This window comes from Rhynchophorus ferrugineus, unplaced genomic scaffold, assembly GCF_030347505.1.
Source record: "Rhynchophorus ferrugineus isolate W39M unplaced genomic scaffold, kcgeb_rfMv2 rfM1, whole genome shotgun sequence".
NCBI classification, from domain to species: Eukaryota; Metazoa; Arthropoda; class Insecta; order Coleoptera; family Curculionidae; genus Rhynchophorus; species Rhynchophorus ferrugineus.
In genome coordinates, this window is record NW_027472580.1 from 49852626 (window position 1) to 49870869 (window position 18244).

Here is an 18244-nt window from a genome sequence, read left to right on the forward strand (position 1 = left end):
TCCTTTCTTTTTCAAGGTAGTTAATGAAATTTATTCCATTCCATTCGCCAGCCGACTATTGCGTTTTCCCACGCTTTGGAGCGAGTTCATCATATGCAGTCCACTCGGATGACTGTCGATTAGACTTCGAAGTGAAATGATGAAGCCATATTTAATCCATTGTCACATATCGATGCAAAAATTCAGGTATATTACGCTTTAGCATCATCAGACACTGCTCCGAATCATAAACTCGTCGTTGTTTTTGGTCAAAAGTGAGCTCGCGCGGTACCCACTTTGCACAGAGCTTTCTCATACCCAAATATTCGTGAATGATATGATGTACACGTTTATTTGATATCTTTAGAGTATCTGCTATTTCATTCAATTTCAATTTACGGTCATTCAAAATTATTTTGTGGATTTTTTTAATGTTTTCATCGGTAACAACCTCTTTTGGGCGTCCACTGCGTTCACCGTCTTCGGTGCTCATTTCACCACGTCTACACTTAGCATATCAATCCTTGATGGTTGATTTTCCTCGGGCAGTGTCCGGAAACTCGGCATCAAGTCAAGTTGCTTCACTCAAAATGCTATAATTCACAAACTAATGATTCGACAGCTGTCAAATTTATTACACACATTTACATACATTTATTATATACATCTACACGCATATTTTGAGGGTTAGCTGAAAAGCATATGGATTTAATTCTAGTAGCGCCACCTATGTGTCAGGCCTGGGACTTTTCAGTTCACTGTAAAGAAAATGATGATTTTATTGTTTTTCTGAACAAGGGGAGTGATTAACCACGGACATTAAGAATTGAGTTAGAGTTAATATCTTCCTAAACGATAGAAGTAACAAGCTTATTATTCTTGATCTAAATATAAAAAAATGTGTTCATATAATGTAATATATGTTTTGTGCTTATTACTTGTAGAAAGGTTATTTACTTAGATAGATTTTATTTATTCCCCAACAAGAGTTTATTTGTCTGACAATATATTTAAAGTCTTCTTAAATTCTTCTTGTATTGATTAATTAGCTGGGCTGGATTAGATCTATTCTATTTACCTGACCTAACACTGTTTGACTGACTATATTTTGTATGTTAAACAAAAATTGTACCAATACTTTATTTTCTGTTTTACATTTGAAATACACGACTTAAAGATATTTAGTATTTCATAATTTAAGTACATTCAAGAGAGTATTTTGTATTATAATTAGAGCAAAGCATGTTTTTACCATATACGAATACATCAGAATATATTTCCCAAATTAAAAATATATAAAAATGAAGATTATTATTGAATTTTGATAAAATTTGATTGATTGAATATTGAATAAATTGAATATTGAATAACTTTTAAGATATATATTATGAAAGATATAAATATTACCGATAAAAATAATGATTAATAGAAATGTTTCTATATAAAATAATTGATAAGTGGTTAGTAATAATAGCGATTTTAAGAAAATTTTCGGATAATCCGAATAATCAATATTCACAAACTAACAAACAAACTATGAATAAGCACAAACTATCTGAAAGCGACGTAACCGATGGTTAATGATAACGAATGTGTATTTGAGTTATGAGATGTTCGCATCAACTAAAATAAAGGTCATGATGACGATTGCACCAACAGACGACCAACAGAATTCGAAGATAAATTGGAACTCCACTAACCAAAGAAAGTTGCGGGTTATGAATACTCGTATGTATCAACCTGCTCTAAAAAAATAACAAATATAAAATATATTGATACCGAATGTATAAATTTAACATTAAAGCAGTTGACGAGAACAGTGGTTGTTGTTGTCATCCCAAAATCCTTTGCTGAAATGATCTTATAAATTAGTTGAATCTATAAATGTAGAGTTTTATATGTACAGTTTACAGAAAGTGAATCTGTCAGCAATGGTCTGAATAGTTTAAAAGAAACGGAAAAACATCCTAAACATTTGGAATACGTAAATGTTCTCCTTAGCTAAAGCGAGAAAAACAATCTGATGAACACGTAAAACAAAACGAACGAAAATGGTTTTCAAATAATAAAGCTTAATAGTAGTGCTAAAAGAACGAATCTGACACAAAAACAAAAAACGATTTCACCACTTACTACCAAGTGGCATCGTTCAATAAATAAATTAGCATGAACGCCACAATCTTCGGATCAATTTGCATTATTTTACATATGTAATTACAGTTTCGAGCTTTCGGGACCACTTCACGTTTCTTGTCTGGACTGTGGGTTGTTTTTGTCCACGCGGCTCCACTGAAATCGCCGTCGTTTCGGCATGTTCATCGTTATTCAATTAATTTCATTCCTGATCGACGAGTAATTGTTTAGGTTTTTTACTAACGTAAGTAGCTGTAGCGCTTGTTATTGTAGTCAATAACGAAATATTTTAATGGTATTTTTTAGAGATTAACTCGTCAATAATAAAATGTCAATTAATATTAAAATTCAACAAAATTATATTATATATAAGTAATAAATGAAACATGAACGACAGAACAAACTAGCGATAAAAAATATATATAACTGAAAAAATTAAAACATATTCGTCATCAATATAATGTACATGCATATCGGTGTAGCGCTGAATAATCAATGAATCATTCTAAATGATATTCTTCTTCTTCTTTGCAAAAGCCTGGAGTCTTGTATAACCCATATTTTGTCCAAATAGTTTATTCTTCTACGCTGATGACCAACAGACCTTCCCCCTCTTTGTAGGTTTTCCTGGTGGTCGTCTTGCTATTGGTTTGCCATCTCTCGCTATTTTCGTCACTCTCGTGTCTTTCATTCTGGAGATCGTTCATCTTACCACGTTTTCTGTGTTGCACTCCTCGCGAATATCTCTGCTCCTTCTTAGGTTTCTTAATGTATTTCCAATGAGTGTTGTTAATACTCTCTTTTTGTTAGAACGTGCCATCCTTTTTGTTTCAGCTTTGTTAGCTCAGCTACATATGTCATTACTGCTCTTACATATACATTATAAATTCTTACTTTGGTTGCCGATGATATATATTTATTTGTCCAAATGGATGTTCTTATGACACTCGCTATGTTAACTGACTTATTAATTTGCAAATATGTTTGTTTAGTTTTAGTTTGCATCTCTAGAAATTACAATAATCTTTATTTTTGAGGTTAATATGTTGATACTTTCAGCCTCTTTCTTAGGAGCCTGTAGTAACCACTGTAATCTCTTTTCTGTGTCTACAAATTGTGTTCCATCATCACTATAACATATGATATGGAGATGGGTTTTCCCAACCTATACACATTCTTATTTACCTTACTTTTATTTTATTCTTATTAATATTCTTTACGCAGTTACTCTAATATCCTGTCTACTATGATGTTAAAAATTAGTGGACTAAGGCTATCCCCTGTCCTGTGTTTACCTATATTTTAGCTGTTAGCATTTTTTTGTTTTGATTGTGGTAGTGTTTCTAGTGTTTAAGTATTTCACAGTCTCTGTTATATTTGTAATATTTAATGTACCAGATCATGCTTATTATAGTGAGTAAATTCTATCGATTTCAAATCACAATTACTGTTGTAAACAATTAGATTCTATGGTTTTTCATTTTTCAGTATATACAAACTCTGATCATGGAGTGCTTCTTTGAGTTAAAGAAATATGTGCCACTTTTAGACAATTATAGTAATGCTGGTCATCATATCCCAATTGACAGTTTTGAGTTCTATGATTTAAAGGTAGTAATATTGATGTCAGTGACAAAGTCAACCGCGATGACCAAAAATTAGACCAATATTAGACGAAAATGCTCGAAAAACAGCCAGACAGTATAAAAGTTGATGATTTTGATTGCTTTCAGACTTGCAATGTCCGAAACACCATTTCAGACAGTTTAAAAAAAGAACGCTTTTCTGTAACGTATTTTGACTTCTGATGAAGAATGGATTTACTCCAGAAGGATCATCCACGTCGATACGGAAGCGGAATATTCATGGCCATAAAATATTGCCGTGCATATACTGGAATCGTCAAGAATGAGTGTACTACGAGCTGTAAAAACCGAACTAAACTGTTACTGAAAGAAAACATCCATACACGTCAATTAAAAAATTAAATGACGCATTATCGCAAAAAAAGACCAGCAATAGAGAGCAAAAGTCGCTGCATTATCCTCTTACATCACAATGCTCAGGCATATGTTGTAAGAGTTATGAAGTATAAAATATTTCAGCTCGAAGAAGAAATTCGGACCGGAAGGTACCCAGCGTACTTACATGTCGATGTAGCATGACTGAGCTAGTACACGTTTTCGAAATAAAACTGAATTAAGCTGAAGTGTGCAAAAATTGATAGAAAATTGGATCGCCAAACCAACATTGTTCATCCTCCTTTTGCCAAAGAGATTGGAAAATCTTGTATAATTAATGGAAAAGATTTTGATTAATACATATTACACCATTATACATTAATACATATGTTTTTCAATAAATGCTTTGTAACGTGAAAACATAATCAGAATAGGTGCAAGGACATAATATAACTAACTATAATTTATACTAATTTTGATTTGATATGAATACAGTATAAAATTCTGAAAGAGTTATAACAAAAAATAAATAAATTAGTAGCAATGTAACAATTATGAGGATTTAAGATATTCACAAAAATTTACCGTTATATAAGCTAAATTTAATTCTCTTTTTATTATGAAGGGTATAATCTTTCTGCAATTACTTGTTGGTAATGGGCAATTACAAGATATTGTTTTGGATGTTTCATTAAGAAAATTGAACATTTTTCGGGGCTCTAATCTAATTTACCGGCATTATAAATAATAATTTCAACGTTTCGCCTTTATTCGACTGTTTCCCTTCGTTTAGTGCCAACACCCTTCTACTCCGTCTTATTCTTCGTCGTTCCACCGTGCCCCATTCAGTCCGAACTACCAATTACACTGCTAATCCTTTTCGATTTTATTAACACTCGTAAGGCGGCGACGTGAAACGTTCTGCCATAACGTGAGTATCGCGGGTGCCCTGGCTCCCTCAATGGATTTTGCGAGGCGGTAAACAGAACGATCCTACTAGGCCATGAACGGATGCAGTCATTGGTTGTATCGTCAGCACAGCTAGCTGCGAGAAAAAATCGCTCGATCTAAATATGTAAACAACGAGAAGTCACATGGCGACAAACAAAAGAAAGAACGCGCCAGTCTCCCTCCTCGCTAACCGAAAAAAATCGAAAGGGAAATTATTTCCATCGAAGAGAAAAACACGGATGGATCAGTAATAATATTTTCATTTTTGTAGATGTTAGGTGTGGATATTTGTGACAGTCTAAAAAGGTGTGTTACTATTGTGTTAGTAGCTTACATGTACTTCGATCAGCAATATTTATTAGTGAAAAATGCGAAGTATGAATATAAACAACTGTTAAATTCAAGGGTTTGTCTACATACATAACAGTTTTTCATTTAGTATTATTGAGATATTCTGTATCTACAGACGCTAATAACGCAACAGCTACAAATTGCTATATTCATTAACGTTGTTGTTTCATTTCGAGAACTTCAAGAAACTATTTTAGAACCTTGTGGCGATTCTGGTTTTGGTTTGAACAAAAGTAGTGATTTTGATATCAAAAAACCAACCAACCAGACCAAAAAGTTCGGATATAATAAATTCCAAGAATTATTAGATGATAATCCAGCTCAAACTGTCAAAGAATACTCAGACATCTTAGCAGTCATTTAATCACGCATTTCCAGGTGTTCATATTGAATAGAAAAATTTTAAAAATACGGAAAATTTAGAACGTCTCAAGATCGAGGTTTCATTGTTTGTTAAGCAAAAAAAAGAGTTTTCTCTGGCTTAATTTGACAGACAATGAAAAGTACAATACCTAATGAAGTTGAATGACGTATTGATTCAAAAAGACCAGCAATCGCGACTAATGTTGATAAAAAACAACGTAGATGCGTGGAAAGCCAGATAAGTTAGCAAAATATTTATTAATATGTTGAGTGTTGTACGCAATTCTGATTCATCCCTTTGATATTACAAATATGTAGTTTTCAGATTTTCGGTAGTATGTGCATTTTATCTTATTAACACTTGCAGGGTAATTCAATTATTATTGGTTTACGTCAGGAGGAAAACGTGCCAGGATATACCCATTCAAAGTCGGCAGTCCAATATAACCATAACGGTAGAAGCAAATGTGTCTCAATAGTCCTCTGATGTTTGCTATATACCAGATGTACCGGAATGTCATTACCAATTTTTTTCGAAAAAAAACATCATATAATTTTCAATAAAATGGAAAAATTTATTTATTCAAAGTATTAGCCATTTGATATATACCTCTTATCCATCTTTCAGCCAATTTATGGATGCCCTCTCAAAAAAACTGTTTGTCCTTTGAGCATAACCATCCAGCGAGATATTATATAACATTTTCGAAATTGGCGAAGTGCTCTTGACTGTTTTTGCTTTGTGAGACGGCTCGTTATAGTGTTGTAAAATCGCTTTACTGTACAAATTGAACATTTGTTGTCGGTAGCGATCTGTAACTGTTTCGCCAACATTCAAGAATTCGTAATACACGCCATTCTAATCCCACCAAATACATAGCATCGTTTTATGACCTAAACAATTGGTTCTTGGAGTCGATCGGCTAGTTTCGCCATATAATAATCATAATATTTTGTCCTTCGAGTTTTCGAAATAAACCGACTTTTCACCACCCGTAACTATTCGATGCAGAAATGACTTCCAATCATACCAATAAAGCAGCGTTTCACAGATAATTTTTCGATTTTCCACTTGCCTGTCATTAAATTGATATGGAACCCAACGTCACCACTCGTCACCACTTTTAAATTTCTTAAACTTTAAATTAATCTTTTAGAGCATGCTCACGCTCAAGTTTATACCAGCAAACGATGACTTTTCAAACGATGACATACTTCAAAGAGGTATCGATCTATCACGGTATTACTTTCGCAATATATAACATACATACCATGTAAGAACGGTAATAACTTACCGGTACCCTTTCCACCATAGCTTCATTTTGAAATAGCTTTGTTTCTTAACTATTTAAGGCATGCTTATATAATATTAACCGATAACCTTATAGGAATTTGAAATTACATAAGAATTTTGTATTATATTAACCACAAAATGTGGTAAAAGAAATATTAATCTATATTATTAATATATGTATAAGTGGTGTAGGCAACTACCATCCTTATTTTTTAGCTCGATAGTAAGTGACATTACCCGAAAATTAAAACAAACAAACGGTGACTTTTGTGTAAATTTAAGGAAACTCGGCCCGTTTCTCTAATTGAATACGACTGTGTGAGTGGGCTAGAAGCGCCTGTGACTTCTGTGTTAAAGGTGCGTTACTGGAAAAACAACGGAGGAAAAAAAACGGAAGACCTTTGTGATCGGTGTAAGTCAATACAAGGTTATAATGGATCAACAAACAATGAAAAAGGTTAAAAGAGAGTTTGAAAGCATAGTGTTATTTGATAGGATAAAATAAATAAATGGGTCAAATGATTTATGATATTGCGTATCAAGAAAAAAACAGCTTTACTTAATAATACCTTATTCCTAATATAAAAACTTAAAGCTGCCTGTATTGTATTTATATATATAAAATATCTCATTGGGCAAATATTAACTTAATAATGATATATGAGCCATCCTATAATTCTGCACTATGTTTTAGAATATTTTAGAGAATGATATTTATGATCTTTTTAAATTCAAAACGCAATAGTTTCTCAAATGTCACTCAAATGAAGGGAAAGACCTAACTATTACCTTTTGATGTTATGAAATTCATTCAAATTCAAGTTCTATTTACTTAATTCAACGTGTGTTATCTTCGTAAATAAAAGTTGTTGGATATTGAACGACTCTTTTTAAAAATTCGTTTAAGGAAACCCGTTGTTTTTTGAGTAGTTGTGTCACTTCCGCCGATTACCTTATGAATAACCCTTCAAGTATATATGAATCAATATTGCCCAAGAATAAATAGCTTGAAATCATGGTGGATATTATAAAAGAGTCGTAGACTGTTTATGGCATTTAAACAACTTTGATATAAAATTGCATCATCTTACGTTCCCACACGTTCATAAAGATAAGAAGAAATGTTTGCTGTATTGAATTAACTATCTCCTTTTTGAATTAACCTAGTCTACTAGAATTTGGATTGAAGCTTGCAATTTAGAATGTATGGAAAGAAAATACGGATTGCAGTCGTTCAGCCATGGACTATTAAAATTTGGAAACAACGAAACTTCAATGAAAAATCATTCTATATAGCCAATATCATGAAAGGTTTGGTAAAACCAGTGTATTTTGGATGATCAATATAGGCAAAGTAGCGGACAAAGATACAGTGGATACTCACAAATACTAAATTTTACTATTATTGTAAGCTGCTCAAGAGGGAATCATTGTTTATTGCAGAAATAATATATTTTTTTATAAACCTTAAACATACTAAAATATATTATATTTTGAAAATTTGTCATATCGTACTCTCCAACATTTTTGGAAAGAGTTCAAATATTTAAATAAAATAAGGAAAACCTTTATTTCCTGCAAAGGTTATATATTTTTAAAAAGTAGTGAATACATTAGAATTCTTTTACAGAGTGAGTCACCTGAATTCATTGGCACTTTAAAATTTCCTTGAAAACTTATAATTCAAATAACATCTTTAGGGCAAAATGTGAACTATTATTGTTGTTCTAATGTCTCTTCTAACCAGGAAATTCCTCAGCCGTTTCTTCAAGAGGAAAGTGTTATGACTGATATGACATTATCCGAAATAAAACAATGTGTTTAGCCGTGCTGTGAGACGTGATTAGAGAAATATTTAGAATTATGGGTCTCAATTATATTAAAATGGTGTTCCCCTTAGCATTAATTAGTAAAACAAATATGTTTATTTTAGACCCACACGTTTTATAACTGATAACACATATCATCATGTTGGATAGTATCATACTTAAAATTATTTGTTTATTAACTGTCACTGCCTATTGGCTATAATTCTTATGGATGCAAATTACTGAAGTATGATTAAAAATTTTTCTTCAATGAAATATTAAGTATTAAAAAATATTTATGCCGGCTTGGTGGCGCAGTGGTAAAGGCGATGGGACAGTCCTCCTACTGTTGCGATAGCCGCGGGTTCGAATCCTGCTGAGGCGTGGTCGTTAATTTATGTTTGTGATTGTTTAAAATTTGTGAATGTTCTAGGCAAGAGTGTGAAATCCGACAAGGAAAATGATCCCAGTCATGCCAGTAACCAGGCTGGGTAAGACCGGATGTCTTCTGAGATGATTTCTAAAGTTGGTCACTCGCCAGTCCGTAGGCTTAATGCTGAGGATCGTGGTTCGGAGTCCACGTTAAACTTTAGGCCCAGTCCAGATAAACCCATAGTTGGTAAAAGGAGACTTTAAAATATATATTTAAAAAAATATTTAGAGTAGTGATACCACCAACATTTAAGTTTCCTTAGTGTTTTTTGGTGTTCAGTAATAGATGGATCCGTTGTCCATATCAACGGAAGCTGCAAAAATTATGAATATATAGTTATTTAAAAGTGCATATAATAAATTAATCAAAAAAGGGTCTCATCTGGAAAATATAAAATATATTGGTTTGTTGAATTTTTTTCAACAATCATACGAGGCAAATGTCATTTTACTTTGTACCAAGTTCCGAACCACGGTCCTCGACATTAAGCCTACCAACTGCCAATGACCAACTTAGAGACCATCCCAGAAGATATCCGATCTTACCCAGTTTGGTTACTGGCGAGCCTGGGATGATTATTCCTTTCTGTAGCAAATAAACACATTTACAATTACAATAACAAACATAAAGTACATCCATGCCCCAGCAGGATTCGAACCCGCGATTATCGTAACACTAGGAGGACCGTCCTGTCGCCTTGACCACCACTACGCCAACGAAACTATATGAATTAGGGCTATATCATTATTTCGTTGCAGAAGTGAATCCTAATTAGGATCTTATAGAATGTTTTTGCAAAATCAGTCACCTTCCATCTTGTTATCAATTTTAATTTTTTACTTATGATTCTTTTCATCAGAATGTGAGGTTTAATGAACTCACAAGGACTATATATGTTCTAAAAATTGACACTTTCAAATATCTTGAAAAATATTAATTATTAAAACACCTTTAGCCAGAATGGGAACAATTATTGTTGTTCTAATGTAATACATGGTTAGAAGGAAACGCAAAAATAATTTCCCAACCCAATTTTGATCTAAATTTTGAACTATAACTTGACGTCGAGTCCCGTTCATCCCGAAACCTAAACTGTTCGAATGGCCGTTAATATCCCGACGCCACCTATTAAATCATCACGAAAATATTAAACATCCAACTAATTTTACAATCGTCAGTCGTAAATTAAAGCTCTTTTTTAATTACGCCCGAGCAATTTTTAACACCTCCAGTATATTTATAGATGTTTTTTTTCTTCTTTTATTAATTATATTGGGCCATAATTCAGCCGAGCGGGCACCATTAGACTAATATTTTAATTATACCAAAAGCGGGCTATAATTTCGAGTTTTTCGGGTTTCGAGGATCCACGAGAATGATCTGTTCTAAAATTAACATAATAGGAGTGGGGCGTTTCACGTGAAATTACCCGAGCTGCTTAGAAAATTTAGCCATCCCACAAAATAATAGCGTCATAAAAAATACATTTTTTCTAGAAAAAAAGTTAATTAAAAGTCCACGTAGCCTATGCTGATTTTATTATTGGAATTATTAAATGTAAATATTACTCGGAAAATAACACTGCCTTACCCAATCATGATTACCCAGAAAGCTTGAATTCCAATAAATTACTTACTTTTAAAAAGCAATAATAAACTGGGTCAAAATTACTATTCCGTTTTATAATTGTAGTAAATAAAAATACCAAACTTAATAAAAAACACTGACAAAAAAATAAATAAAATATTCGATATTCTCAGGTTCCTTCATTGTCTAAAACAACTTAATAGAAAAGTAAATTATTAGTTAATTACGATTATTCATATATCATCATCATACTTAACCATCCCTTAGAGATAGCACTTACTTCTTAAACTATTTTCTTTTGTTATATTTTAAGGTCTCCTCTTACTAACCAGAGTTTATTTGGAAGGAACCTACTACTTAACGTGGGCTTCGAACCACGGCCTTCAGCATTAAACCTACCGACTGGCTGATTGACCAACTTATGATATCATTCTAGAAGACACCTGGTATTACCCAGCCTGGTTTCTGCCGTAACAGAACAGAATAACGTAATATAATTTTCATGACAATTATAAATAGTCACAAACATAAATTTAGCACCATGCCCCAGTAGGATTCGAACCTGTTACTATTGTAACAGTAGGACTGTCCTGTCGCCTTAACCACAGTGCCAAACCAAACCAAACCAAGCCGAATCAACCAATATTCGGGTATTTATTTCTATATAGTTAACTTTTTTATTGTGAGATTCAATACTTTAATAAGATAGTAGTTTGTCTATTATATTATTACCTATATAAATCTATAGATGTCACCATTACGACGCGACAATTCAAATGTACCGGACGTTGTACTAAATACTTACAAGATTAAGTAGCAATGTTAAATCTACATTAAAACCCTAAAAAAGTGCATGGAAATTTGTTAAGTATATAGGAAGAGTTCTTCATGCAGCTTGACAATCATAAGTCATAGCAGAATTTCGCAATTCTACAAATAATTATTCCAGAAACTTCTTCTCATGATGGTGGAGAACCAACAATGAGCTTTTAGAAATAAAATACTTAAAATGTAGTAAAACCGCTAGAGTCGACCAAGTGACCACAAAAATAACCAAGGTCGATAGGGAAGCATTATTTCTATGATTTTACGCTCTGTTAACGCAAATTTGGCGTTCTGAGAGGATACCATCAGCATGGAGAAAGACAATAATTGAATAAAGGAGTAAAAACTGTCATTGGACAAATTTTAACTAGGGTAATTTTGAAAAGTCATAAACTTCTTGGTCGATATGCTGTTTGCTGATGATAGCGTTATATTTATTGATGTAGATGTTGGGCCTTCCAGCAATCTTCACATACAGGAGATTAACATTGTATGAGGTCCGAAGGGCTGCCGCCGATTATCAGCTGTGTCGATATTTAGTCCTACAGCACCAACACCAACGTATTGCTTAATAAATAGAGACTCCCGCCGGCTATTGATTAATGATGACGAATTGAAAATTATTTGAAGTGACATGATCGGTTTAGAAAATCAGCATAAATTCAATAATAAAATTAAATGTATTTTCCACAATATTACCACACTAAATCAATTTTGACGTAATTACGATAAGAATAGAAGAAGAAGATAACAAATAAGAAGTTTGTCATTAAGTTTTTATTATGCATAATTAAATCTTGTTGATATTTTTGTATTTACCCTTTATAATGTTTTCTATCAACTTGGAAGATATTGAAATAAAAACCAAAACATAATTTTCAGAAGCAGACATTCTTACCCATATGAAATTCAAACAAAGATACAAAATGCACTAAAGGCTCTCTTAATCTTGTGGTGAATATATCTCGATATCCAAAAAAGTTCTAAGGTAAGATAATCTGTATAATTAAGAAGGGTTGTGAAAATTATTAGAATTAATTATAAGAATTAAGAAGTATCAGAAAAACAGATTATATTATAATTTAAGATATATAGTAAGATTTTCATTGTCAAGTATAATTTTCTTCAATGTTAATACACTTATTTGAACGATCTTTCACCACCATAATAGTTTTCTGGAAGCGCTTACTTCTTCGTTTGATGAAAATCATTTTCCACAGAATCTTTTTGTCAATTGTTATAAAAGTCAGGTGTGAAGGTAAGTAAAAAATAACAGTGTTTTCCAATAATCGCCAATTTATGTGTTCTATTCCGCAAATTAAAAGTTACGGAGGTGTGTTATCGTAATGAGAAATAATATTATTATAGCAATCAGACCTTCAGAAATCAACCCGAATCAACACGAACACACTTTTGACCTAGAGATTACATTATAAGTACTGGTTTTGTTTCAAGCACATGATAAAGGAACCAAATTTTATCTATAATGATGCAATGATGCACAAAATTATTTTAAATATAAACACTTGAATTTGTTTGTTCCATTGTCAGCAAATACAGCATAACAGATCAACTGAAAAATCTCCGACCTACCATCGTAAAACACATTTTTTTGGCAAATTTTTTTTTTATTCAACATAATTCCCTTCAAGTGTGATACACTGATTATAGCGACCCTCCAACTTTTCGATACCATTTTTGTAGTACGATTTGTCCTTTGCTTCAAAATAGGCCTCGGTTTCGGCGATCAGATCTAAGAACAGGAAATAGTCGCTAGGGGCCAGATCTGGAGAATACGGTGGAAGAAAAAGCAATTGGAAGCGCATTTCATGGATTCTTGCCATCTATTCACTGACTTGTGGCACGGTGAATTGTCTTGGTGAAGCAGCACTTTCTTTTTCTTCAAATGCGGCCGTTTTTGGCGATTATGTCCTTCGAATAACGTTATGTAATAGTCCCTGTTGATGGTCTCTCCTTTTTCAAGGTAATGAATGAAAATTGTTCCATGCGCATTCCAAAATACAAACACCATAAACTTGCCAGCCGAATGTTGCGTTTTCACACCATTTGGAGCAGGTTCATCGTGTGCAATCCACTCGGATGACTGTCGATTGGACTTCAGAGTGAAATGAAGGAGCCATGTTTCATCCAGTGTTACATATCGATGCAAAAACTCGGGTTTATTAGGCTTGGTTATCTTCAAACACTGCTCCGAATCATTAACTCGTCGTTGTTTTTGGTCAAAAGTGAGCTCGCGCGGCACTCACTTTGCACAGAGCTTTCTCATACTCAAATATACGTGAATATGTACTATTCACGAATATTCACTATAATGATGTACACGTTCAGTTTATGTCCCTATAGTGTCTTCTATTTCATTCAATTTTAATTTACAGTCATTCAAAATCATTTTTAAGATTTTTTTAATGTTTCCTTCGGTAATAACTTTTGGGCGTCCACTACGTTCACCGTGTTCGGTCACATTTCACGACGTCTAAACTTAGCATACCAGTCCTTGATGGTAGGTTTTCCTGGAGCAGTGTCCGAAAACTCAGCATCAAGCCAAGTTTTTGCTTCAACTGTATTTTTTTTCCTCAAAAAGCAATATTTTGTCAACACACGAAATTCCTTTTTATCCATTTTTTTCATAATAACAAAAGTTGCTTCACTCAAAATGCTATAGTTCACAAACTAATGATCCGACAGCTGCCAAATTTATACACGCATCTTGTGAGGGTTCGGGTTAACTAAAAATATATGGATTTAATTCTAGTAGCGCCATTTACTTGTCAGGCCGGGGAATTTTTAATTGACCTGTTATATTACGCACACATATGGTTATGTGTTTAAAATTTTCAAATGAAATTCAATTTTTTGTTTATATTCTAATAAAACAGGAGAAATATTAAAATGATGCCAAATTGTTAGACCTGTTTATGTAGGGTTGTCTGTTGTACTCCAGGAACTTATTGAATAAATCGGAATTATATAATTAAACTTATAAATGTTATGGCCACTATAGTTAATAACAAATGAATGCAGCAACAACGCCAATAATTAAAAAATAAAAAGTTGCACATAAGATGTATATTATCGAATAAATTGACCTAAAACTGTTGAGTTAACTCTATAAATAAAACATTTTCCATGTATATTGCTATCATTTTGACATGCTTTGATTGAATTCTGCACATTCGAAATTACTGGGAGAACCCGACCAACATCCGAATATATTTGAATACATGTGAAACAAAACAACGGCGATAAAAATTCGACAGAAATAAGCGACATATTAGACAAGGAGATAGCATAAAATTCAGAATATATTTCTCGTCGTTTTTTTTTCTCCTTCCTTTTCCATCTAAGCTTCCAGCATGGATTCCCTTCTACAAACTTGAGGAATTTTTATTAAATCTGATACTGGGGCTATATTAAAAAGTTCGAATCGGGATTTTATTTAAAAAAAGCTCCCCAGTCCATTCGTCCGGGCCTGGGCGATATATGAAAGTTTAATTTGGCGAAATGTAGATCCGATTTTGAATACTAAATTTTTCAGGGTCGAGAGACCCCGGTCCCGGTTGCCCGCTTATAAATGGATAAAATACTTAATGCATGCCCCGAAATGTCCTTAAATATTTATTAGAAATTAATAATATCTCGTACGTTTGTTTGTTCTTATCTTGGTAGCAGTACCCTGCTCGTTATTTAACTATGAACAGGAAGCGAGCTGTTAAGTTACGGAGCAAATAATTACCATTTTCAGCCTTCAATTTTAAATGCATCTAAAACATCTCTACCGAAAATAAAACTTAAATTATAAATGCATGCATATTTTGCTAATTTATTCATCAGTTATTAGTTTAAGTATTAATAAATTATGTAGGCATTAAATATTTATTATGCTCATAGATTTTTGTATGTTTCAATTTAAAATATTATTTGGCAAATTATCAAAAATATATTGACTAAGAAACAGAGTAATATGCAGCATGAGAATACTACATTAAAACAACAATATATTATTTTAATCTTTGGAAAAATATATTAAAAAATATATAAAAATACATAGAATTTACTAAAAACATTTTATATACAAATTTAGAAAAAAAAATACATTTAATACATTTAAATATGTATATATATATATATATATATATATATATATATATATATATATATATATATATATTGCTTTTTTGAAAATTAAAAAAAAATTAAACTCATTGAAATTGTTTTTGACCCATATTTTTGAAATTAACAAAGGAGTGTCCCTCTTAATAAAATAACTCTCAAACTTATGAGTAGATTATCATGAATTTTTAACAGCTTTCTTTTGAAGGTTGGTACTAACTGAAACAACAGTGAATATAATACGAGGGTCACATTTATATTTCCGGAATAGGAAAAAGTAACAAATAGTTAAACTGCGAATATATTTTTTAATTGTTTTTCAAAGTACTCGTCACGATAATAGATACACTTTTGCATACTCTTAAACCAATTTTCAAAGCATTTATTACATTGCGAATGATGTATCTTCAGAACATGATTTTAGAACTTTTCAATAGCTTCTTCAGGTGATGAAAATTGTTGACCACGCAGTTTATTCTTCACGGATGGAAACAAAAAGAAATCATTGGGTGCCAAATCAGTGCTGTACGGCGGATGACCTATCAATTCGATGTTTTGAGTGCCCTAATAGTCTCTTGTTCGAGCCGATGTGTGAGAGCTCGCATTGTCATGATGAAGAACAATCCGGCGTCTCTTGTTTGTTTTCCTTATTTCGTCGAAGATTTCTGGTAAACAAATGGTTGTGTAACAATCAGAATTTACTATTCTACGATCCTCTAGAGGCACTGTTACAATATGATCAGTTTTTCCGAAGGAACAGGCCACCATTTTTTTTGAAGTGCTTCGTGTGCGAATAACTTTTGTTGGATTTGGTTCATGTTGGAACGCACATACAGTCGACAGCTGCTTACTTTCGGGCTCATACGAATATATCCATGACTTATGACCTGTCACGATTTTATAAACGTCTTTAGAAACACCGCGATTGAATTTCTTAAGCATTTCTTAACATTGTTTTTGAGCGATTGTCAAATTGTGTTGGATCAAACGCGAACATAACTTTCGCACAGCTGAGTGTTCATGTAAAATCACATATACGCTGGCAGTATCCGTATTGAAAAAGCCAAGGAATAATTTGATGGGAAGGAAGGATGCTAATTAAGTGGTGAAAAGGAATACTTAATTAAGAGCTGGTTGGACCCAGTTAAACCATTAATTTGACCCTCTACTATTAACAGGCTATAAAGAATGGCTATAACTGATCAATAGAAAAAGCGTTGTAATCCATCGCGACATGTTAGATGCCTCCACCGAATAGCACAGACTTTGCTTCACCGGAATACCATTTATTCCAGTCTCTGCAAAACCGGATGCTTTGCGAGGCCTCAATCTCACAATAGGTGACATGACGATCTTGCTTAATAATTTCTCACACAGCATCGATGTTTTCTGGCACAACAGTTGATTTTGGACGACCTTCACGAAACTCGTCGGACAGCGAACTACGACCAAGATTGAATTCACTAAACCAGCAATCCACGGTGGTTTTTGATGGAACTTCATCGCCAAAAGTCAAATTAAGTGGATTGATGCACTCTTCTTGTGATAATCCACGTCGAAAATCGTAAAAAATCATCGCACGAAAATGTTCACGGTTCAGTTCCATTTTTTGCCGAGACGAAACTTTCAACTAAATATAAAATAAACAAATAGCGCGCGTGCGATAAAATGTTCTGAGTACATATATCGTCAAAAATTTCAAATTTGACACATGACAAAAATGTCACGTGACAACAGTGTTGCCAATTCCCGAAATATAAATAGTGACCCTCGTAAAACTAGGGCCACTTGTGTGTTAGACCCGAGACCTTTCAGTCCATGTATTATATTACAAAATTAAATAATAAATTATTTGTCAATGAATTGTATAGAATGTATTTAACCTTTAATAAACCAACAAATTAAATAACTTATAAACAAATATCGGTTTATAAGACTTAATATGTCGTTAACTATTATGTCAAATAGAAAATTCTGCAACTTCAAGCTGAGCAATCAATGCGAACATACTACTAATGCGATAAATACACAAACGTAACTTTACATCAATTATAAACATTCGTCGAGGCCGTAAAATCAATATTTATTTTGTTAAAAGGATCTTTGATTTTCAGCCAATTGCTATTTCCTTAAATGCAAATAAAACATTCAATGTAACGTATATAAATAAATTGAACAATAAATTATCAGAACCGGATAAGATAACAACATAAATAATAAAACCGCCGAATATAAACATGTAAATACATCGAACAGTAAATAAATTTAATTCAGTCGACTTTAAAATGAAGACAATCGTACGAAGATCAAATTACACGCCTAAAAACTGAGAGGCAGCTGTCCCAAACGCTGTTCATATTTGCTCTTGTAAAATGTGGAGCGCAGATGCTATTCAAACCAAACAGGATTTTGTATACTGCAAAATTGA

General features: G+C 32.8%; 2 protein-coding genes across 2 annotated transcripts in view; both read right to left on the minus strand.

Annotated features, from left to right (window-relative positions):
- Positions 1-18244, minus strand: part of robo3 (roundabout 3) — a 440303-nt gene that overhangs the window by 406884 nt on the left and 15175 nt on the right. The window lies entirely within an intron of this gene.
- On the minus strand, positions 15022-17987 carry LOC143193955 (histone-lysine N-methyltransferase SETMAR-like). Its single transcript, XM_076400416.1, has 2 exons — positions 15863-17987; positions 15022-15818 (listed from the first exon to the last, which is right to left on the minus strand). Exon 1 carries the CDS (start codon positions 17420-17422, stop codon positions 17186-17188), a length of 237 nt encoding a protein of 78 aa, XP_076256531.1. The 5' UTR covers positions 17423-17987; the 3' UTR covers positions 15022-15818; positions 15863-17185.